The sequence below is a fragment of the Sus scrofa genome, chromosome 18 (assembly GCF_054392235.1).
Source record: "Sus scrofa isolate SSC_HxYL_T2T_F1_AM1 chromosome 18, Sscrofa_HxYL_maternal_Yorkshire_Landrace_v2.0, whole genome shotgun sequence".
Classification (NCBI taxonomy): domain Eukaryota; kingdom Metazoa; phylum Chordata; class Mammalia; order Artiodactyla; family Suidae; genus Sus; species Sus scrofa.
Window position 1 is genome coordinate 17,833,026 of NC_139400.1, and position 23,873 is coordinate 17,856,898.

At 42.0% G+C, this 23,873-nt stretch overlaps 2 protein-coding genes across 6 annotated transcripts in view; one reads left to right on the forward strand and one right to left on the reverse strand.

Annotated features, from left to right (window-relative positions):
• The window catches only part of TMEM178B (transmembrane protein 178B), a 507,816-nt gene extending 507,376 nt beyond the window's left edge, over positions 1-440 (reverse strand). For all 3 annotated transcript variants that reach the window (XM_085005273.1, XM_085005274.1, XM_085005275.1), the window contains exon 1: positions 321-440. The gene's annotated coding sequence lies outside the window, so the exon portion shown is untranslated. The remainder of the gene's footprint in view (positions 1-320) is intronic.
• Positions 441-471: 31 nt separating this feature from the next.
• MRPS33 (mitochondrial ribosomal protein S33) lies at positions 472-12,479 on the forward strand. Of its 3 annotated transcripts, none has more exons than XM_085005292.1 (4): positions 472-656; positions 1,834-4,282; positions 5,530-6,001; positions 10,257-12,479. In XM_085005292.1, exons 3-4 carry the CDS (start codon positions 5,787-5,789, stop codon positions 10,360-10,362), a joined length of 321 nt encoding a protein of 106 aa, XP_084861418.1. In that variant the 5' UTR covers positions 472-656; positions 1,834-4,282; positions 5,530-5,786; the 3' UTR covers positions 10,363-12,479. The 3 variants fall into 3 exon arrangements, with proteins under 3 accessions (XP_084861418.1, XP_003360155.1, XP_003360156.1); XM_003360107.5 differs by having other exon boundaries at positions 1,834-1,886; positions 5,761-6,001; XM_003360108.5 differs by having other exon boundaries at positions 472-516; positions 1,834-1,886; positions 5,761-6,001.
• Positions 12,480-23,873: the final 11,394 nt, after the last annotated feature.

Here is a 23,873-nt window from a genome sequence, read left to right on the forward strand (position 1 = left end):
GAGCCGATTTGTGGGAGGGAGAAGAATGGCACTCCCGGTGGGTCAGGAGACTCTTCAGCCCCTGAGGTCGGGAAATGCACTTGTTAACAGGTTAAGGCCTAAGCTGGATGAAAAGAGAACGAAAACACAAAGAAAGTGGAGGAAAAGAAAAAAGAAATGCACTTCATTCTCCACCACATGGCACACGCAAACTATTGCCTCGGAGGTTTGGGGGTCAGCGCTACAGCCGTGTCCAACAAAACACAGTGAGCGAACCCCGCAGTATCCCCCAGGAAAGCCGGGCTTCTCACTCCTGGAAGCCGCATCAGTCCTCCGCTCACCTGGAGGGGCCGACCTCCCTGAGCGGCGTCAGGTGTGACGTCAGGAGTTCCGAGTCTCTCACTAAGGCTTCGCTCTAGCCGCCAAGTTTCCGTTTCTCTACTGCTCTTCGCTGAAGTCTCGGGCGGAAGCTTGGGGGCGGGCCCGGGGGCGGGTCTTCCGGGAAGCGGGCGCGCGGCAGAGGAAGGGCACGTCTAGGTAAGGCTGTTCGTGACTTTTAGGGGGTCGGTGGTGACCTATGCGCGATGGCTTTAGAGCTCCTGCGGAGGTCTCCAGCCTTGTAGAGTCGCCCCGAATAGGACGAATCAATTTCATTAACCAGCTCGGCGGTCTCACAGGTATCACCCAAACAACTTGGCCTTTTCCTGCATAACTTGGGGAATTTACCAAAGTAGCGTAGTTTTCTCTCTGCCGCACTTACTCTCTTCCTGATTAGGCAGCGTACAAGGTTCAGTTTCTCTGCTCATCAAACGGCCTTCTGCACCGTAGCTATGGCGGGTGGCGGGTGCAGACTGGTTTTGCTATCAGCTTAAGAGAAATATAATAAAATAATATTTAAGAAAAATATTAGCGAAATGCCCATCAGTTGACTTCACATTGTTGCTTCCATCACAGGCAGGCGTGATCGAAGCAGTTGGAGGGGGTTGGTGGTGTTCTGTTGAACGGAATAAAGCTTGATCTGTATTCAGAGCCATTCATTTCTCTCTGACCCAGTAAAATAATCGGTGCCGGGCTTTAAAAGTAATAAAGCATTGTGTTTAGACGGTTTTCCTGTGAAATACGTTTGCACCGTGTGTGAATTCCTTGAGGCCTGACGATTATCATGGCAGGCCCTGTGCCATGAGTTTTGCTTGTCAGCCTCACAACGCAGTGAAGCAGTGTAACTGTCTTCTGTAGTAAATGAGAAAACGAAGGCAAAGAATAGGTGCTACTACAAACACGATGTGGCCGTTAAAGTACGGAAGCCAGATTCCAACCAGCATTTCTACTCCAAGGGTGGCAGTCTTCACTAACCAGTGGTTTTTGAGAAACCTCTCTCCCCAGCAATATTTACACACACACATTTCAGTATATACTTTTAAAGTTCCACGGAATTCACCACACTGAGGATACCTAGGTTAAGAACTCCTGTACATCAGCTGCACTTTTCAAAGAAAAAAGGCAAACCTAATCCAAAGCCAGTTATTAAGCCCGACCTTTTAAATGCTTCAGATCTATCCAAAAGATCAAAGAAAGTTGTACTGTCATGCTAAGTAAAAATATGGGGATTTTCTCATTTGGGCTTAACATGCTTTGCTCTAGCACTTTTGAGAAATTTGTTTTTGCTTAGCCTTTCAAGTCCAGTTAATTTTTCATGATACTGTTTGCTTTCAGATTTTTAAGTGACTATTCTGTACCCCTTAGAACGGCTTCAGTGAATAAAAATTGAATTTATTTGCCTTTTACTTTAATGTCTTTAATACAGGCATCTCTTTTTTTTTTTTCTTTTTTTTTTTTTTTTTTTTTTTTTTTAAGATCAAGTTGAAAGATTCTGTAAAGAGGCATACCAGGATCCTGCAAAGTCCTAGGTAAGGCTAATTTAAAAAAAAAAAAAAAAAAAAAAAAAAAAGCTACTAAAAAGTGGCCGTTTGCTTGTCCCGGGACCAGTATTTATGGACAGCAGAACTTTTTAGCTCTTTTAGCCTATGTAAAAAATGGCAATACCAAGCTCCTGTGCCATTCTTCAGAGACATAGGTCTATGCTTTGTAGGAGACTATAGAGCAGTAATTGATAACTGTAATAACCATTTTCAGTTTGTTTCTATTTAGCAAGTGTGTCTTTGTTTCTAGTAAAGGATTTGGGTTTGGAGAGGCTTATTCTCTTTTTCCATCATAAAAGTTTTAGGACTCAGATTTTGTGATATGATCATATTCCATTGGATTCTCATGAGACCTTCTTATTTATGAGCTAGGTGTCTTGGTAATTCACTACATTCCAAGGTGGGCCTGGAAATAACTTAGCATCCCGTGATGACTTGAGTGACCACTGCCCTAATGAATCCCTTCCTCCTTACTGCCCGTCAAGTTACCAAGCCACTGGTCCCCTCCCCTATGTTTCTCTGGTGGTCAGTGTTTGTAAGTGAGGCTGTCCAGGGAGGTACAGGTTCAGATGCATGGAGTATGCATCTGCTTTTCTGCATGATTAAGTGAGGACCAGGAATAAGCAAATGCCTTTATAAAGAACATACAAGCACCAAACTTTTGGGTTTTTTTGTGTTTAGGTTTTTCATTTGTGTGTTTTGTTTTTAGTTTACCATTCACTCAGTCCACTGTCATATTTCTCATATATCCTTTGTTTTCTAAAAAGGAAGCTATTTAGAGAAAATATGTAATTGTTCAAAAAACCCAGCTAATAATTAGCAGAACTTCAGGAGTCCATGCTGCCTCTTCATTTAAAAGTAAAATCATTTGGGAGTTCCTGTTGTGTCTCAGTGGGTTAAGAAGCCAAGATAGTGTCCATGAGGATGTGGGTTCGATCCCTGGCCTTGCTAAGCGAGTTAAGGATCCAGCATTGCTGCAAGCTGCAGCATAGGTCACAGATGTGGCTCAGATCTAGCATTGCTGTGGCTGTGGCATAGGCCTGCCACTGCATTTCATTCAACCCCCTAGCCCCCATTGTGCCACAGGTGTGGCAGTAAAAAGAAAAAAAAAAGTAAAATGATTTGGAATTCAGAGCAGTTTCCTAAAAATATTGGGGAAAAAACGATAATTCCTAGATCACCTGTAGATAACTGACTGGAAATACTGTGCAGTTGTAACAGAAATCTATTCTGATAGCAAAACAAAGGAAATTGATTAAGAAAGTTTGTTTTTAAGTTTTTTTAATCTGCTGTTTGGAAAAAAGATAACCTTAAAAGTAGAAAGAAGAGAGAAGATAATGCACTCGAAGGAACTTCTTGTAGGTTCTGAAGGCAACTTCTGGAAATTTGTCTTTAGAGGTTTATAGCACTGACTTGTACAATGTTCTCTGTTAATGACTTTTTTTCTCACTGAGGAGATTATAACTCTGGCCCTAACAACCACAGTCCATCCCCGTCCACACAGTGGGGCCAGAATTGGATGGAAGTGAATCTTGGAACTGAGAGCTCTGAAAGGAGGAAAAGGGAAGGGCAGGGCTTGCTGGGATCCAGGGTGAGGGTCGGGCCCAGAGTGGACCCTGGACCTGGCAGTTCTCCCGTTGCTGGCCTTCAGGTGGCACTATTGGCCCAAGACTGCTCGCTCCATGTTCACAATAGTAAATGGTTTTGAGATTGACATTCTGAAACTGGTTTTTTTTTTTTTTTTTTGCTATTTCTTGGGCTGCTCCTGTGGCATACGGAGGTTCCCAGGCTAGGGGTTGAATCGGAGCTGCTGCAGCCACCAGCCTACGCCAGAGCCACAGCAACGCTGGATCCGAGCCACATCTGCAACCTACACCACAGCTCACAGCAACACCAGATCGTTAACCCACTGAGCAAGGGCAGGGACCGAACCCACAACCCCATGGTTCCTAGTCGGATTCGTTAACCACTGCGCCACAACAGGAACTCCCTGAAACTGGTTTGAAGTCATCCTCTGCTCTTCAGTGGATCTTGGAATAGACATGAAAAACTCCTTAATTTAAATACTGATTTTAAATTGCCAGAGCAATTTTGAAACTTACTTGGCACCATTCCTCTTTAGGAGGGTTTTTTATATATTTCCTCCATTGGTTTTTCAAGATGAATTTATGCCTCCTTTTTTCTATTTGGAGATCAACTCCTTTTCATCCCAGCTGAACCTTCCCTCAGGATACTCTCTTAGTCAACAAAAACTCTCATTTCAATGAAAAAATTTCACATAAATTACCATATTCTGCCAACAGTTACCTTTACATTTGAACTGAAATGAATGAAAGTTGTTCCACCAGCAACATTCTTTTCTTTTTGTTATTGTTGTTGTTGTTGTTTGGGGCCGCATGTGTGGCATATGGAGGTTCCCAGGCTAGGAGCTGACTTGGAGCTGTGGCTGCCAGCCACAGCAATGCCAGATCCAAGCCTCGTCTGTGACCTCCACCACACCTCACAGCAATGCCAGATCCTTAACCCACTGAGCGAGGCCAGGGATCGAACCCACATCCTCATGGATACTACTTGGGTTCGTTACCACTGAGCCACAACAGGAACTCCTTTTATTTTTTTTTTTAATTGAAGTATGGTTGATATACAATATTATATGAGTCACAGGTGTACAATGTAGTGACTTGTCATTTTTAAAGGTTATACTCCATTTACAGGTATTATGAAGTGCCGGCGATAATCCTTGTGAACATTCTTGATTTTTATGTATCACCTACATAGTTTTTGATGAATATTAGCTGTAATTTCTGCATATTACAGACATCATTCTTAGACTGTTTCTATGCCTCCCAAGAAAAAGTTACTGTTTTCAGCTAACAAAAATTTAGCTAGTTTTCATTAAAGCAGAATATATAAGATGGAAGATAAGACAAGTAACATCACAATTCATCAGTGCCCTTTATTCAGAAATAAAAGGAATCTTTTGAGCTGTTGAGTTCATTTCTGTAAGACTACTATCTCTGTTTTTGCAAAATGGTTCGCAGTCTCTAGGCAGAATTCAATCCAGCAACCTAGAGGCTAAATGACCTCATAACTCATTAGCTGTCTCAGAGCCATCTGGAGCCCTTGAGGAGAACAACATTCAAAGGGCTGATAATAAAGACAACAGCATAATTATTTCTGCACCATGATTAAACCTTTAGATGGCAAGCAGTCAGCATGTTTATTCTGCAGATTGCTGAGGCAGGTGTTTTTTGAAGGTAGAATAACAGCACTGCGATAGGGTAACTTGTTTCCCTGTCCTCATCTAGCCTACAAATAGGTAAGCTGACTGTCAGTAAATAACCATTCGAATCACAAATCCTTGATTGTAAAAAGGGTATTACAGTAAGAGCATGATAGTACGTGAACACCAAATGTAAAAGTTGCAATTGTAGGAGTTCCTGTCGTGGCTCAGTGGTTAATGAATCCTACTAGGAACCGTGAGGTTGCGAATTTGATCCCTGGCCTCACTCTGCGAGTTAAGGATCCACATTGTCATGAGCTGTGGTGTAGGTCGCAGACACAGCTCGGATCCCACATTGCTGGTGGCTGTGGTATAGGCCGGTAGCTACAGCTCCAATTAGACCCCTAGCCTGGGAACCTCCATATGCCGTGGGTACGGCCCTAAAAAGACAAAAAAAAAAAAAAAAAAGATGCAAATGCAAAGCATGCATGGACTGTGAATGTTTCTCAACCCTGAGGCACATCCTGCCAACAGTATGAAACTCATTCACGTGTGGCTTGCTGTGTTTTCATTTTCTAAAGCATTCATTAGACAATCTGGAAACTTCTTAGACTAACCCGTTGATCTCATTTTCTATAGGGACTCTTGCTCCTGCTGCACAAGAAATGTCTTCACTTTCAGAATATGCTGTGCGCATGAGTCGTCTGAGTGCTCGGCTATTTGGTGAAGTTGCCAGGCCTACCGATTCCAAATCCATGAAAGTAGTAAAGCTATTTAGCGAGCAGCCTTTGGCCAAGAGGAAGGAGACTTATGACTGGTATCCAAATCACAACACTTATTTTGCGCTTATGGGGACACTGCGTTTTCTTGGCCTCTACAGGTAACAACAAAGAAACACATAGAGCAACCTGTAAAAGATTTGTTTAGTAGATCAGAAAAGGAAAAAATTAGCCTTCTACCTTTACACTTTTGTGGTTCTTATAATAGTACCGAGAGAGTTCACAAGGTACAAGTGGTGGCGGGAAGGAAGCTTTCAAAATATCCAGAATGAGTATACCACCAAAAAAAGGGGAAACTTAATTATATCTAAAATGTGACTAATGTGGACTAGATACGGAGCTACTGAGAGATGTTTAATTAGTCATCATCTAAGAGTACTCAGTGGATGCGGAGGAAAACTGGACCAAAAGCAGAGGAAATGCTGGTTGGTCACATGCAGGGTCCCTGCCCCGGGGCCCCGGTGTCCTAACTGCTGTGAGGAAGCCTCCTTTCTTTCCTGGTGGCCGTGTTTTGCGATTTCTTACTTCTTCTCACCATCTTCTGACATTTTTTAGTTGGTACTAATTTGGGGTATACTAATTTGGTCTAAATAAGCTGTAGTTCACTTTTAAGAGTAATGCGTAATTGACGTTATAACAGAATAATACTGTGTCCTGGTAAGAGTTTTATGCTCTTTCTACTGTACATTTGTATGTATGGGAAGTGGGTGCTTAGGATGATATACTTCTCAGGAAAAAGGTCAAATGCCCGTGTAATCGTTTTCTTTAACAAATAGCCTAATTACAAACAAATCATGCTCATTATAAAAGAAGTCAAACAACATCTAATTGTATAAAGCTAAAATGCCTACCTTTTTTCTTTTTTTTTTTTTTTTTTTTTTGTCTTTTTTTGGCCATACCTTCAGCATATGAAAGTTCCCAGGTTGAATCAGAGCTGCAGCTGCTGGCCTACACCACAGCCACAGCAACTTGGGATCCGAGCCACATCTGCTACCTGCAACACAGCTCACGGCAACACCAGATTCTTAACCTACTAAGCAAGGCCAGGGATCGAACCTGTGCCCTCATGGATGCTAGTCGGGTTTATTACCACTAAGCCATGATGGTAACTCCTTAATGTAACATGTTTTAATTGGACTTGTCTTAGGAGTTCCATCATGGCTCAGCAGTATCCATGAGGATGCGGGTTCAATCCCTGGCCCCACTCTTTAGGTTAAAGGATCTGGTGTTGCCATGAGCTATGGTGTAGGACACAGACGCAGATAGGATCTGGAGTTGCTGTGGCGTAGGCTGGCAACTACAGAACTACAGCTCCAATTCAATCCCCAGCCTGAGAACTTCCATATGCTGCCCTAAAAAAAAAAAAAAAAAAAAAATTAACTTGGGATTGTTTGCTCTAATATAATAAAATTATTAGTTCATTCCATACAACTAAAGATTGTACATTTGTTTATCCAACAGACTTTTTTTAAGTACCTTCCATGTACAGGCACTTAGGATGGGCACAAGGGGAACAGCAATGAACAAAATAGATATTCTTAGTTAATGTATTAGATATGGTAATCCACGACATATTTTTGGATTTCTGGAATTGCTTTGAGGATTATCTCCCTTGCCATTAGTCTCAGCTCAGAAAACCAAAATTAATTTTATTCTTGCCCCAAATAAAATATCATTGGAAGGCAGATGTCCTGAGTAGAAAATTAGAACCCATGATGAAATTAAATTCAGTTAATTTACTTGTTTGCTGCTACTCTCCATTTGTTTGAAAAGTAAAGCCTTGACTATCTTTGGGGGCAGAGAAAAAATATTTGACATTTAGTTATCCATGGAAAAGCATATTATTTCCATGTATTTAGTCACTAGTTATGGTAAATGGTGCCTGTAGCGCAAGGCCTCCTGGGGAGTCAGGCAGGATAAAACTAGACGATCTTCAGGAAAGAACATATTACTCAAAGACCTACTCGAAGCTGGGAAGGGAAGCATCTTCTCAAAAAGAGTGATTCATCCAGTCAAGCAGGTGCCCGGCCTGGCTCCTCTGCAGAGACAAAGACCCCTGCCCTTGGAGCTTTCCTTCTGGCTCGGGGTGGTCAGAAATGGGGCAGGGGTGGGGGGAAGAGGGAGAAGAACATATTAAATAAGGCAATTATGTGGTGTGTTACAAAGTTGAATGTGCTACTGGGGGAGAAAAAAGAGTAGAGCCGGCTGAGCAGGATCAAGAGTGCTGACTGGGCACTCAGTGGGCGGGGAGAGGATGGGTCACAGGATGAAACAGGGCAGTCTGGGTTGGCCTCATTGAGAAGAGGAGGTTTAAGCCGAGACTTGCGGGCAGTGGGTGAGCCAGGAGGAACCTGGGAAGAGCTTTCAAGGCAGAGACAAGAGCAGAGCAAAGGCCTTGTGCCTCACGTGTTCCAGGAACAGCACAGGCTGAGGAGAGGGCAGTGGGAGGTAACGTGGATTGTGAAGGGCACGGAGTAAAACTGGGCACAGATTTGCAGGGTTGTAAACAAGAGCAACATGATCTGACTTATATTTCGGAAGAATTACTCTGCTTTTTTGAGAATGGCTTATTTGAATGAAACATCATACCCTATAAAACCAATCTATTTTAAAATGTCCTGAGAGTTCCTGTCGTGGCTCAATAGAAATGAACATGAATAGTATCCATGAGGATGCAGGTTCGATCCCTGGCCTTGCTCAGTAGATTAAGGATCCGGCATTGCCATGAGCTATGGTGTAGGTTGTAGATATGGCTCAGATCTGGTGTTGCTATGGCTCTGGTGTTGGCCAGCGACTATAGCTCCAATTCAACCCCTAGCCTAGGAACCTCCATATACCACAGGTTCGGCTCTAAAAAAACAACAAACAAACAAAAAACAACAACCTAGAGAGTTAAAAATTGGGCCCAGCAAACCCCTCTCATATTTAATTACTATGCCAGTATCCACACTTTTACAGATGAGGAGACCAAAGTGCAGAGAGGGAAGGTCCCTCATCCAAGTCGCACAGCTGCTAAACAATGGAGCTGTGATTTGAACCCAGGGTCAGATGGGTTCCAGAGCTTACGTATTTAAACCCTATATCATTTTAGGTATACTGAGCCCTTTGTATTCGCAGGTTACACATCTGCAGAATCAACCAACCACAGATCAAGAATATTGGGAAAAATTCTAGAAAGTTCCAAAAAATAAAACTTGAATTTGCCATGTACCTGGCAGCTATTTATATAGCATTTGCATTGTATTAGGTATTATAAGTCATGTACAGATGATTTAAAGTATATAGGAAGGGGAGTTCCCGTCGTGGCCCAGTGGTTAACGAATCCAACTAGGAACCATGAGGTTGCGGGTTCGGTCCCTGCCCTTGCTCAGTGGGTTGACAATCCGGCGTTGCCGTGAGCTGTGTAGGTCGCAGACGCGGCTCGGATCCCTCGTTGCTGTGGCTCTGGCGTAGGCCAGTGGCTACAGCTCCGATTCGACCCCTAGCCTGGGAACCTCCATATGCCGCGGGAGCGGCCCAAGAAATAGCAAAAAGACAAAAAAATAATAATAATAAAGTATATAGGAGGATATATGAAGGTTATATGCAAATACTGTTTTATATGAGGGACGCGAGTACCAGTGGATTTGGGAATCTTCAGGGGGATCCTGGAGCCAATGCCCCGGGATACCGAGGGATGACGGTATTTGATCTTAGAATGCAGACATTTTTTTCTCCTTCCTATCCCCATCCACATCATGCAGACGTTCCCTAGCCAGGGGCTGAAGCCACGGCAGTACCCAGAGCCATTGCAGTGACACAGCCAGAAGAGTCCAGTCAGTCTGCAACTTACATACACCCCATTACGTCACACCCTGGCTGCCTTGATCCCCAGAGGTCCTGTCTGTGGAGGACCTGTCCACTGATCTGGCTTCCTTCCTACCTGAGCTTTTCCCCAGCAGCCTGCTTGTATGAATTACCCACTGCCATCAAGGCGGCTTCCTCCATACCTCTCCGCCTTGTAGTAGCTGCTAATCCCTGAGGCTCTCAGGGTCTCGTGCAGCTCTTGAAGTTTATACCCACTTTATATCCCCTTCAAGTGTTTCGTCTTAGTGTCATAGGGAAGTGTGGGGCAATTACTAGCGTTGTATGCTGATTACACAGGTTTACGTGGGCTGTCCGTGGCATTATTTCTGAGGGAAGCTGACTTAGAAATGAACTTTTGGAACACAGTCCTGTTCTTTCTGTTCAAGCTAAGCATGTGCCTGTAGAAGTCAAAGTTTGACAGCCAGAAGCACCTAAGAGAACAGGGCTAGACTGGTGTACTTTTCAGTCAGGTAAAAATACTGGCTAATTATTTTTTCTTTCTCCTTTCAGAGATGAGCATCAGGACTTTAGGGATGAGCAGCTGCGTCTGAAGAAGCTTCGTGGAAAGGGGAAACCAAGGAAAGGAGAAGGGAAAAGAGCAATGAAAAAGAAATGATGCTGGTCCATTGGGGAAGAAGATGCCTTCCTCGGCGACTGAGAGCAGAAGGGCGTGTATTTATTGTCTCTCCACAGACTGGAGCCCTGTGAGCTCCCTGAGGTGAAGGTGCTTTGGAGGAACACAGTCATCTCCAGGTGGAAATCTAATCCGGTTGAATTGAGACTGGTTTCTTGAACATATGCTCATTGTGCAAAATTATTTTGGCCTTGGTTCTGTAACCTGAGGTTTCCCTTATTCCCCAAAGAAAGGAACACATGATTATTGCTGAATGACTTGTTTGGGAGGGGATGGGAGGCTGGGGGAGTGGAGGGGAAACTCATTAAATGAACATCCTCATCACTGCCTTCTCACCTCCCCACTTAGCCAGCCCTAAACTCTTTCATCTCTCCGGCTGTTCAGCCACTGTCTCCACCACCAAGCTCACAAACTTCATGCGCCTCTCCACCTACTCCTTTGACAAGATCTGTAAGATAAATGTGCAGGATAAAAGGCTGTGCCTGGTTAGAGTATTAAGTATCTACCGTCCACAAGGAACAAGGTACCAGAGCCCTGGTAATACAGTGGTTGGCAAGAAATAGTCCCTACTAATATTATATAATTACATAAAAACAGTTGTATTACAGGCCACAAAGGAAAAGTCTGGACTTCTGTGAGAATGAGAGTGTGGATGGATCAAGGGACTGACCTAGAGGGACAGCAAGAGGCCCAAACCTCATTAGGGAGCTTAAAGAAGGCCTTCCTAAAGAGATGATATTTAGGCTGAGCTCTGCGGAATAAATTAGAGTTAGGCAAAAGGAAAATGCTGGGAAAGTGTTTGAGGCACAGAGAACACCATTTGTAAAACCCTAAGGTAAGAAGAAATTGTCCTGTTAAAGGTTGAAAAACCACCACTAGCATGCAGGAAGTGATAAACAGCAAATTCAGGACAGAGGTCACCTCCAGGAGGAGAAGCAATGGGATTGAAGTCGGGGATAGAAGGGGTTTCAGTTGTGTCTGCACTGTAATTGTGTCTGTTACTTTTCAAGCAGAGAGATGGATAAACAAGTGTTTGTTACGTTAACTTCAATATTTTTTACATGCCTCAAATATTTCCTAATAAAAAATTAACTCAATGAGTTCCCTTTGTGGCTCAGCAGTAACAAACCCAACTAGTATCTGTGAGGACTTGGGTTCAATCCCTGGCCTTGCTTAGTGGGTTAAGGATCAAGTGTTGCTGTGAGCTGTAGTGTAGGTCGCAGACACAGCTTGGATCCAGCGTTGCTCTGGCTGTGGTGTAGGCCGGCAGCTGCAGCTCCAATTCAGCCTCTAGCCTGGGAACTTCCATTTGCTGTAGGTGCCGCCCTAAAAAGAAAAAAAGCTTTTAAAGACTGCTAATTAGTATGGGTTGGTCATAGTGAAATAGACAAAGGCTAGACTATCAAGAGCTTTGCAAGTTCTGTGGGAAAGCGTGGACTTAACCAGAGATTGGATTGTGTAAGATGTTTTCTCTGTGAAAGATGACTTGTGTACCTCCGGGGAGTTGATGTTCATTTTATTGTATTCTAGCAGTGAGTTTCCAGTGAGGTTGTGAGAGTGTCTCTGATTTTTTTTCCCTAAGAATTCTAAAGATCTCTAAAGTACTTAATTTTTATTGTGGCAAAAACATAAATTTTACCATCTTAACTATTGTTAAGTGTGCAATGCAGGAAGCTAACTATATGCACATTGTTGTGTTAAATAAAGTATCGCCTTTTTTTTTGGCTGCACCCACGGCACGTGGAAGTTCCCGGGCCAGGGAATCGAACCCATGCCACAGCACTGACAATGCCAGATCCTTAACCTGCTGTGCCACAAGGGAACTCCTAAAGTATCTTTAAGCCCTGTTTCTACCTCTCCTCAAGGAGGAAAAAGAAAAGCCACAGGCAGGAAGGAGCATGTATAGCAACTGCTCCAGCTATAATTTTCTTTCCCTGCAGCATTGAAAGTATTGGCAATAACTGCCCTGTGAATAATTCCTGAACTAGTAGAAATCCTGTGACATATGTTTAGATAAATGATATTTTTACAGATACATAATCCAGATGGTATAGCTAGGGCTTACATTATAGTTGATAAAAATAAAAACTACCTAAAAACGGATGTTTTGTATCTGATAGCCACGAGTTCCAGCAGAAGGCTGAGAATCCATTCATGCAGAATTCTTTCTTGAGCATCTGCCACGTGTTTGACATGCTAATTATTGAGGACACAGACGAACAGCCTTAGTCCCTAAGATTGTGTGAATGAGCATGTGTGTGTATTACCAAGTATTAACAAGATCTCGGGGAGTTGCTCAGAAAAGTGCAGAGGCACTCTTACTCTTGGCCAATCTAGCTCAGCCAGGCCAGTAGATGAGCTCCAGAGTATTGGGCTGAGAAACAGTTTGCAGCCTAAACCCAGTCTAGCTAGGTGGATGCTGTGAGGTCATCTCCGCCTTTTGAAGAAAGACTGGCTATAAGAGGAACTGAGGAGCATTAGCTTGACACTTTTTTTTAGGGCCACGCCTGTGACATATAGAGCTTCCCAGGCTAGGGGTTGAATTGGAACCATAGCCACTGGCCTACAGCACAATCACAGCAATGCCAGATACAAGAGCTCAACCTAAACAGCTCGTGGCAACGCCGGATCCTCAACCCAAGGAGTGGGGCCAGGGATTGAACCTGTGTCCTCATGGATACTAGTCAGATTTGTTTCTGCTGAGCCATGATGGGAACTCCTAGCTTGACACTTTAAGGAAAGTAACTGCATTAGATACCAACATTAGCCTAAGTCAGAAAACAAGCCAAGAAAACGTGTCGGTTCAACAATGGTCCCTGAGCCTCCAGGCAGCCTTAGCACAGTTTGAAAGGGAAACTGTAGACAGCTCAGCAGCAGATTGGTGTGGCGCTGCTCCATGCTGAAAACCAGAAACTAAAGCTAAAAGGCATTAGAACATGAGCTGTACCCTAAAACCGACTGATAGAATAAACACTGTGAGCCTCAAAACAGCCTGTACTGGACAGTGGACCAGAAGGAAAGTAGAGGATAACAGGGAAGAGTTGACTCTTGACCCCATGGAACCAACACATTTCAGGACACCATCGACCCAAGGTTAAAACAAGAACTGCAACTAGAAGAGAAAAAAAAAAAATTAACTGTAGGTTTAGGCTAGCCAGATTGTATAATTAGATTTCTCTGGTCAAAACCAAAACTATTTGTTTTCCCTAATGTTTAATGTTTTGTGTGCCTGGAGGATTTCACCCTTGATTTTTCAGCCTGGGCTTTGGATTCACCTTAGAGGGTTGTGACATAGTTTGCTTACTGGCTGTGAGACCTTAAGTCACTTACCATCTCTGAACTTCTTTCTGCCTCTGTAAAATCATGATAATACTTCACCAGATTAATGAAATATTTACATATTTGTGAAAAGGACTATGTAAACTGTAAAAGTTAGTCAAATATTTTTAGTTATTTGACTGACTAGTAGGAACTGCTATATTTTACTAGCAGATGTTTCCAATGCGGTATTGACAAATACCTGCTAAAAATAGGAAGTTGGCCACATTTACATGCAGCATGATAAGTTCAGGAAAAAGCAGGTATGGGATGCGTTTTATTATTTGTGTATATAATCATGGGGTCCAGAAACTCATTTCTTAAAAAGTACACACACATAATAATACTTTTATTTATGAAGCACTTCTACAAAATAAGTCAAAACTTAAAATTTCACCCTCTCTGTCTTTTTCCTTTTTCCTTACACATTTCTCCCAAAACTTCTCAGTTTCAAACTGAAGAGAGTTAGAGATAGGAACAAATTTTATGAGCAACAGAAAGAAGGAAGGGTCTTTCAACCTGCCAGTCCTGTCTTCATGGCCCTAAAGCACTCATTTGTAAGTTCAAAAGAAAGTGTTTCTTGGAGTTCCCGTCGTGGCTCAGTGGTTAATGAATCCGACTAGGAACCATGAGGTTGTGGGTTCGATCCCTGGCCTTGCTCAGTGGGTTAAGGATCTGGTGTTGTGGTGAGCTGGGGTGTAGGTCGAAGACGCGGCTCAGATCCCGCATTGCTATGGCTCTGGTGTAGGCTGGCGGCTACAGCTCCGATTCGACCCCTAGCCTGGGAACCTCCATATGCCACAGGAGTGGCCCAAGAAAAGGCAAAAAGACAAAAAAAAAAGAAAGCTGCCCAGATGCACTTTCTAACCTCACTGAAGATCTGGCAGAATTAAAGTTCATATTAAAGTAAAATCTAGACTTAAACCAGTGTAGATTCTGAAACATCTTCATCTTCATTCTGCTTAAGAAAACATGTTTTCTGGAGTTCCCGTCGTGGCACAGTGGTTAACGAATCCGACTAGGAACCATGAGGTTGCGGGTTCGGTCCCTGCCCTTGCTCAGTGGGTTAACGATCCAGCGTTGCCGTGAGCTGTGGTGTAGGTTGCAGACGCGGCTCGGATCCCGCGTTGCTGTGGCTCTGGCGTAGGCCGGTGGCTACAGCTCCGATTGGACCCCTAGCCTGGGAACCTCCATATGCCGCGGGAGCGGCCCAAGAAATAGCAACAACAGCAACAACAAAAGACAAAAGACAAAAAGACAAAAAGGCAAAAAAAAAAAAAAGAAAACATGTTTTCTAAGACAGGATAGATTCATGTATGGAGAACTATCAGTGTCTGTTGCTGAAAACATAAGCTCCTCTTTATTGACAATCAAAATCGGTGCTCAGTGCAGAATCATCTTCCCAAAAGAGCCTCAAAACTACTAATTGACCCACTGAGTCTAGAATAAAAACAATACTGGACAGAAATTGAAGAGGACAAGGTTCTATCTAAAAAGAGCTCCCGGGAGTTCCCTAGCAGTTCATCAGGTTAAGGGCTCAGCCTGGTCACTGCTGTGGCTCTGGTTACATCTGTGGCTCAGGTTCGATCCCTGGCACAGGTACTTATGAATGCCATGGGCGTGGCCAAATAAAAAGTAATGAAATAAATCAAAAGAGTTCCAATCCGAGTATTTCAATGAATGTCTACACTGAGGTTTAAATCCAACCGCCTGACTCCAAAGCCTGCCAACCACCACACTGCTGTAAGTGGGGTAACACAGGCAGAGAGAAAGGGTTAAGCAAATAGCATGTGTGAAGACTCATAAACAATAAAAACTCTGCTTGGCAAAGGTTATAATGGGCCTGGCAACCTCAGAGCCATAACCTGAATGAACCAATACAAGCCCTTAAGTTCTCTGTCCTTTTATGACATGTCAGCGTAGCACTGATCTGCAGAGTCTGAGGACTATCATTAACAACTACCATTTGTTCAGGTTTTACTGTTTGCTAAGCACCATGCTTAACTCTTTCTATGAGTTGTTTCACTTACTTTTTATAATAGGCCCCATGAAGTAAATATTCCTTTTTCCATTTTTGTGAACTGAAGTTTAGAGCTGTGGTTCTCAGCTCAGGTTAACCATTAGAGTCACCTGCAGGAGATCCTAAATGACACAGTAGAAAAGTTAGAATTAATTGACATTTTCAGGACATTATATCCCCCCCCCCAAAAAAATCAGAATATACATTATTCTGAAGTGCACATGAAACATTCTCAAGGATTGACCACATGCTGGGGCACAAAACTAACCTCAACAAATTTAAGAGTATAGAAATTATTTCAAGTATCTTCTCTGAACACAATGGCATGAAACTAGAAATCAATCACAGGAAAAGAAATGAGAAAAAACTAACTACATGGATACTAAACAACATGCTACTAAAAAACCAATGGGTCAATGAGGAAATCAAGAAGGAAATTTAAAAATACCTCGAGACAAATGATAATGAACGGAGTTCCCGTGGTGGCGCAGTGATTAACAAATCCGACTAGGAACCATGAGGTTGTGGGTTCGATCCCTGGCCTTGCTCAGTGGGTTAAAGATCCGGCGTTGCTGTGAGCTGTGGTGTAGGTTGCAGATGCTTCTCAGATCCCACGTTGCTATGGCTCTGGTGTAGGCTGGCGGCTATAGCTCCGATTCGACCCCTAGCCTGGGAACCTCCATATGCCGAGGGAGCAGCCCAAGAAATGGCAAAAAGACCAAAAAAAACCCAAAACAAAACAAATGATAATGAAGATATAACCATTCAAAATCTATGGGATGCCACAAAATCAGTGCTTAGAGGGAAATTCATAGCAATACGGGCCTTCCTCGAAAAAGAAGAAAAATCTCAAATTGACAACCTACCACCTAAACGAATTAGAAAAAGAACAAATAAAGCCCAAAGTCAGCAGAAGGAAGGAAATCACAAAGATCAGAAAGAAAATCAATAAAATAGAGACTCAATAGAAAAAAATCAATAGAACCAAGAGCTGGTTTGTTGAAAATGTAAACAAAATTGACAAACCTCTGGCCAGGCTCATCGAGGACAGAAAAAAAACAAACAAAAAATAAATAAATTAATTAATTAATTAAATGAAAAAAGAGACTGCAGAAATACAAAAAAAACCATAAAAGTATACTACGAACAACTATATGCCAACAAATTTGACAACCTAGAAGAAATGGACAACTTTCTAGAAACTTATAGCCTACCAAAATTGAATCAAGAAGAAATAGATCAACTGAACAGACTGATCACTAGAAAATAAATTGAATATGTAATAAAAACACTCCCTACAAATAAAAGTCCAGGACCAGATGGTTTCACAGGTGAATTCTACCAAACATACAAAGAGGAACTTATACCCATCCTCCTTAAACTTTTCCAAAAGCTTGAAGAAGATGGAACACTGCCAAAGACATTCTATGAAGCCACCATCACCCTAATACCAAAACCAGACAAAGATACTACCAAAAAAGAAAGCTATAAGCCAATATCTTTGATGAACATAGACACAAAAATTCTCAAAAAATTTTAGCCAGCCGAATCCAACAACATATAAAAAAGATCATACACCATGACCAAGTGGGATTTATTCCAGATTCACAAGGATGGTTCAACAGACGCAAATCAACTGACGTCATACACCACATTAACAAAAGAAAAGTAAAAAACCACATGATCATCTCAAAAGATGCAGAAAAAGCATTTGACAAAGTCCAACATCCAGTCATGATAAAAAACCCTTACCAAAGTGGGTACAGAGGGAACATTCCTTAACATAATAAAAGCCATTGGCAAAAAACTCACAGCAAATATAATACTCAATGGAGAAAAGCTGAAAGCCTTCCCACTAAAGTCTGGAACAAGACAAGGATGCCCACTGTCACCACTGTTATTCAACATAGTACTGGAAGTCCTAGCCATAGCAGTCAGACAAACAAAAGAAATAGGTATCCAAATTGGAAGAGAAGAGGTAAAATTGTCACTGTATGCAGATGACATGACACTACATATTGAAAACCCTAAGGACTCAACCCAAAAACTACTCGAACTGATAAATTCAGCAAAGTAGCAGGATATAAGAGTAACATTCAGAAATCAGTCGCATTTCTGTATACTAACAATGAAATATTAGAAAAGGAATACAAAAATACAATACCTTTTAAAATTGCACCCCAATGAGTTCCTGTCATGGCGCAGTGGTTAATGAATCTGACTAGGAACCATGAGGCTGCAGGTTTGATCCCTGCCCTTGCTCAGTGGGTTAAGGATCTGGCATTGTCGTGAGCTGTAGTGCAGATCACAGATGCGGCTCAGATCTGGCATTGCTATGGCTGTGGCATAGGCCGGCGGCTACAGCTCCTATTAGACCTCTAGTCTGGGAACCTCCATATGTCTCGGGAGCAACCCTAGAAAAGGCAAAAAGACAAAAAAAAATTTTAAATAAAAAAATAAAAATAAAATTGCACCCCAAAAAAATCAAATACCTGGGAATAAACCTGACCAAGGAGGTGAAAGATTTATATGCTGAGAACTATAAAATATTCATCAAGGAAATTAAAGAGGATTCAAAGAAATGGAAAGATACTCCATGCTCCTGGGTTGGAAAAATTCATTTTATAAAAATGGCCCTACTACCCAAAGCAATCTACAGATTCACTGCAATCCCTATCAAATTACCCATGACATTTTTCACAGAACTAGAATAATCCAAAAATTTATACGGAACCACAAAAGACCCAGAATTGCCAAAGCAGTCCTGAGGAACAAAAACCAAGCAGGAGGCATAACTCTCCCAGACTTCAGGCAGTATTACAGAGCCACAGTAATCCAGGCAGTGTGGTACTGGTACCAAACGGACACACAGACCAATGGAATAGAACAGAGAACCCAGAAATAAACCCAGACACCTATGGTCAATTAATCTTCAACAAAGGAGGCAAGAATATAAAATGGGAAAAAGACAGTCTTTTCAGCAAGTGGTGCTGGGAAACCTGGACAGCTGCACGTAAATCAATGAAACTGGAACACACCCTCACACCATGCACAAAAATAAACTCAAAATGGCTTAAAGACTTAAACGTAAGACAAGACACCAACAAACTTCTAGAAGAAAACATAAGCAAAATATTCTGTCACATTGACCTTACAAATGTTTTCTCAGGTCAGTCACCCAAGGCATCAGAAATAAAAGCCAAAATAAACCAATGGGACCAAATCAAACTGACGGTCTTTTGCACAGCAAAAGAAACCATAAAAAAAAAAAAAAAGACAGTTTACAGAATGGGAGAAAATAGTTTCAAACAATGCAACTCATAAGCGCTTAATCTCTAAAATATACGGACAGCTTATACAACTCAACAGCAAAAAAGCCAATAACTCAATTGAAAAATGGGCAAGACCTGAATAGACAGATGGCCAACAAGCACACGAAAAAATGCTCAATATCACTGATGATTAGAGAAATGCAAATTAAAACTGCCATGAGGTACCACCTCACAACAGTCAGAATGGCCATCATTAATAAGTCCACAAATAACAAATGCTGGAGAGGGTGTGGAGAAAAGGGAACCCTCCTGCACTGTTGGTGGGGATGTAAATTGGTACAACCACTATGGAGAACAGTATGGAGGTGACTTAGAAAAGTATACACAGAACCACCATGTGACCCAGCAGGCCCACTCTTGGGCATGTGGACAAAACTTTCACTGAAAAAGACACATGCACCCATATGTTTATTGCAGCACTATTCACAATAGCCAAGACAGGGAAACAACCTAAATGTCCATCAGACAGATGATTGGATTAGGAAGATGTGGTATATATACACAATGGAATACTAATCAGCCATAAAAAAAGAACAAAACAATGCCATTTGCAACAATGTGGTTGAAACTAGAGACTCATACTAAGTGAAGTCAGAAAGAGAAAGACAAATACCATATGATATCACTTATATCTGGAATCTAATATATGGCACAAATGAACATTTCCACAGAAAAGAAAATCACTGGCATGGACAACAGACCTGTGGTTGCCAAGGCGGAGGGGGAAGGAGTGGGACGGACTGGGAATTTGGGGTTAACAGATTCAAAATATTGCCTTTGGAATGGATAAGCAAAGAGATCCTGCTTATAGCACTGGGAACTGTATCTAGTCAGTCATGATGGAGCATGATTAGGTGAGAAAAAGAATGTACACATGTATGTGATAGAATACTGTAAACTAGCTATGATGGAAAAAATAAAAATCATTAAAAATATAAAAATATAACCAAAAAAAAAAGAATAAAAGAATCACCTGAGGAGGTTAGAAGAACCCTGTGCCTGGTTCCACTCCTGGCCAATTAATCAAAAGTAAGGTGGGGAGGGAGCAATAACCTAATCACACGGTTTTGAGAAGCTCCTCAGATGGCTCTACTGTGCAGCTGAGGTTAAGAATCATAGGTTTAGCAGTTTCGGTCGTGGCTCGGTGGTTAACAAACCCAACTAGTATTCATGAGGATGCGGGTTCAATCCCTGGCCTTGCTCATCGGGTTAAGGATCTGGCATTGCCATGAGCTGTGGTGTAGGTCACCGACACAGCTCAGATCCTGAGTTGTTGTGGCTGTGGTGTAGGCCAGCAGCTATAGCTCCGATTTGACCGCTAGCCAGGGAACCTCCATATACCGCTAGTGTGGCCCTAAAAAAAAACAAAAAGCAAAACAAAACAAACAAACAAAAAAGAATCAAAGGTTTAAAGCAGTGTATTACAGTATCATCTGGAGGGCTTGTGGAACACAGCTGGGCCCACCCCCAAGCATCTCACGAAATTGCACTTGTAATGCCCCCAAGTGCTGCTGATGCTGTCCATCTGGGAACACACTTTGACGCCTATTAGTTTAAAGTCACTTGGCCAAGGTCCCTCAGCTGGCAAGTGATTATGGCTCTACCTCTCTAGCTGAAATTTCCTAGCCACCCTATAGCCTCTTCCTAACCTAAAAAGAGCCGATCTTAGGAACATGACAGCAGTAAAACAAGGTGTATCACAGGTAAGGAGAAAGTTTTAGTTAATATGAAGCAAGTTCATGAAACTACTGAATACTGTGAAAGAAAACCTGAATAAATGCAGAGCAGGGAGATGCTGCTGTGGCACAGTGGGTTAAGGATCAGGCATTGCCATAACTGTGGTGTAGGTCTCAGCTGCTGCTCAGATTCAGTCCCTGCCAGAAACCTCCATATGCCACAGCCGTGGCTAAGAAAATAACAAAAACAAAAGCAGTGATCCCATATACATGAATGGGAAGATCACACATTATTAAGACGTTAATTGTTTAGATTTAAATTTTATAATCTATAATTTCTATCAAAATTTCAATGTACATGTCTTGTGTTTGATAAAAGGATCTAAAATTTCAAAATCCATCTGGAAGAAAAAATAGGAGAGAATACAAAAGAAATTCTGAACAGGAAGGATAATGTGGGGACCCATATCAGATGTCGAAACATGTAATTTAAATTATTTTTAAAAAACTGATAGTCATACAAGAATAAATCATTGAAAAAAGAGATAACCCAGAAATAATATGTAAGATTTAACATATAATAAAGGATGCTTCATAAATTGGTTAATAATGGTGTTGGGACAATTAATTGGCAATTGGGTGGAAGTGACTATTTAGGTCATCACTTCAAACCATACACCAAATAAATTTTGGATGGGTCAGTAATTAAACATCAAGGGGGAAAAAAAAAAAATTAAAAAGGAACTGGTGGGAGTTCCTGCCATGGCTCAGAGGTAACAAAATCAACTAGAATCCATGAGGACTCGGGTTCGACCCCTGGCCTCCCTCAGCAGGTCAAGGATCTGGTGTTGCCATAAGCTGGGGTGTAGGTCACAGACACAGCTTGGATCTGGCATTGCTGTGGCTGTGGTGTAGGCCAGCAGCTACAGCTCTGATTTGACCCCTAGCCTGGGAACCTCCATATGCCGCAGGTACAGCCCTAAAAAGACAAAAAATAAAAATAAAAAGGAAACCGTAAAGGAATAGAACTGAATCATTGGCTAAACTTGGGCAGAAAATTATTTTTCTAACTTCAAAGTAATAAAAGAAGCCTCAAAGAAAAGGGAAGCAGATTAAAAACAGGTTCTTAAGAAAACTTAAAAGAAAATGATAACAAAAATATATTTAAGGCAAACAATACAAATAGAGTTGGGTTTGTTTTGTTTCAGCTTTTTAGGGCTGCACCCACGGCATATGGAAGTTCCCAGGCTAGGGGTCGAATCTGAGCAACAGCTGCCGGCCTACACCACAGCCACAGCAACTCGGGATTGAAGCCGCATCTGCGACCTACACCACGGCTCACGGCAATGCCAGATTCTTAACCCACTGAGCGAGGCCAGGGATTGAACCCGAAACCTCATGGTTCCTAGTCGGGTTCGTTAACCACTGAGCCACAAAGGGAGCTCCCTAGAGTATTTTTTTAAAGTTATACTAAGAGCTCATACAATTTTGTGAGAAAAATATTCAAGTAACAATAGAAGAGAAAGGGCAAACATACATAGGTAAATGATACAAAAAGAGCAGCTGCAAGTAAGAAACAAAGATGTGGAGCTGCAAAGGAAACCAAAAAGAAAACAAAAAGACAACTTACAGAATGGGAGAAAATAGTTTCAAATGATGCAACTGACAAGGGCTTAATCTCTAGAATATACAAGCAACTTATACAACTCAACAGCAAAAAAGCCAATCAATCAATGGAAAAATGGGCAAAAGACCTGAATAGACATTTCTCCAAGGAAGATATACAGATGGCCAACAAACACATGAAAAAATGCTCAACATCGCTGATTATAAGAGAAATGCAAATCAAAACTACCATGAGATACCACCTCACACCAGTCAGAATGGCCATCATTAATAAATCCACAAATAACAACTGCTGGAGGGGCTGTGGAGAAAAGGGAACCCTCCTACACTGCTGGTGGGAATGTAAACTGGTACAGCCACTATGGAGAACAGTTTGGAGATACCTTAGAAATCTATACATAGAACTTCCATATGACCCTGCAATCCCACTCTTGGGCATCTATCCGGACAAAGCTCTACTTAAAAGAGACACATGCACCCGCATGTTCATTGCAGCCCTATTCACAATAGCCAGGACATGGAAACAACCCAAATGTCCATCGACAGATGATTGGATTCGGAAGAGGTGGTATATATACACAATGGAATACTACTCAGCCATAAAAAAGGATGACATAATGCCCTTTGCAGCAACATGGATGGAACTAGAGAATCTCATACTGAGTGAAATGAGCCAGAAAGACAAAGGCAAATACCATATGATATCACTTATAAGTGGAATCTAATATCCAGCACAAATGAACATCTCCTCAGAAAAGAAAATCATGGACTTGGAGAAGAGACTTGTGGTTGCCTGATGGGAGGGGGAGGGAGTGGGAGGGATCGGGAGCTTGGGCTTATCAGACACAACCTAGAAGAGATTTATAAGGAGATCCTGCTGAATAGCATTGAGAACTATGTCTAGATACTCATGTCGCAACAGAAGAAAGGGTGGGGGAAAAAACTGTAACTGCAATGTATACATCTAAGGATAACCTGACCCCCTTGCTGTACAGTGGGAAAATAAATAAAAAAAAAAAAAAAAAAAAAAGATGTGGAGCTGCACACTCTGGTCTCGGGGCCTTTATAACTGCCTCCAAAACACACTCTCCCCAGACATCCCACCTGATGCAAACTCACTTTTTCAGGTCTTTGTTCAAATGTCACCTGGACAAAGCTTTCCCTGACCATCCTACTGAAAATCACGAATGTTGTTTACTAGAGAACCACACTTCTGCCTCATTATCTCCTGTACACACTTCACTACCTGGCCCACTGATAGCTTTATTACTTATTGTCTCTTTCCCCTGCCCGAACCCAGCTCTGTGTGGACAGGAATTCTACTCACCGCTATATCCCCAGTGCCTAGAATAGCACCTGATTGGTAGTCAGCCTCGTTCCATTTTTGCTGAGTGAAGGAAATACCCAAACTTACTATTGGAAAACAAATGAAGAAAATTTTTCTCATTATATTAGAAAAGAAAGAAAGGCTAAAAAAGAGAAAGGGAGGGACAGAAGAAGGGAGAGAGAGATAAATGAATG

Excerpts from the sequence above, each read along its gene's own strand:
- MRPS33 (XM_085005292.1), top strand. The coding sequence starts at position 5,787 with ATGTCTTCACTTTCAGAATATGCTGTGCGCATGAGTCGTCTGAGTGCT. Across the intron at positions 6,002-10,256 it reads CGTTTTCTTGGCCTCTACAG|AGATGAGCATCAGGACTTTA; the intron begins GTAACAACAAAG and ends TTCTCCTTTCAG.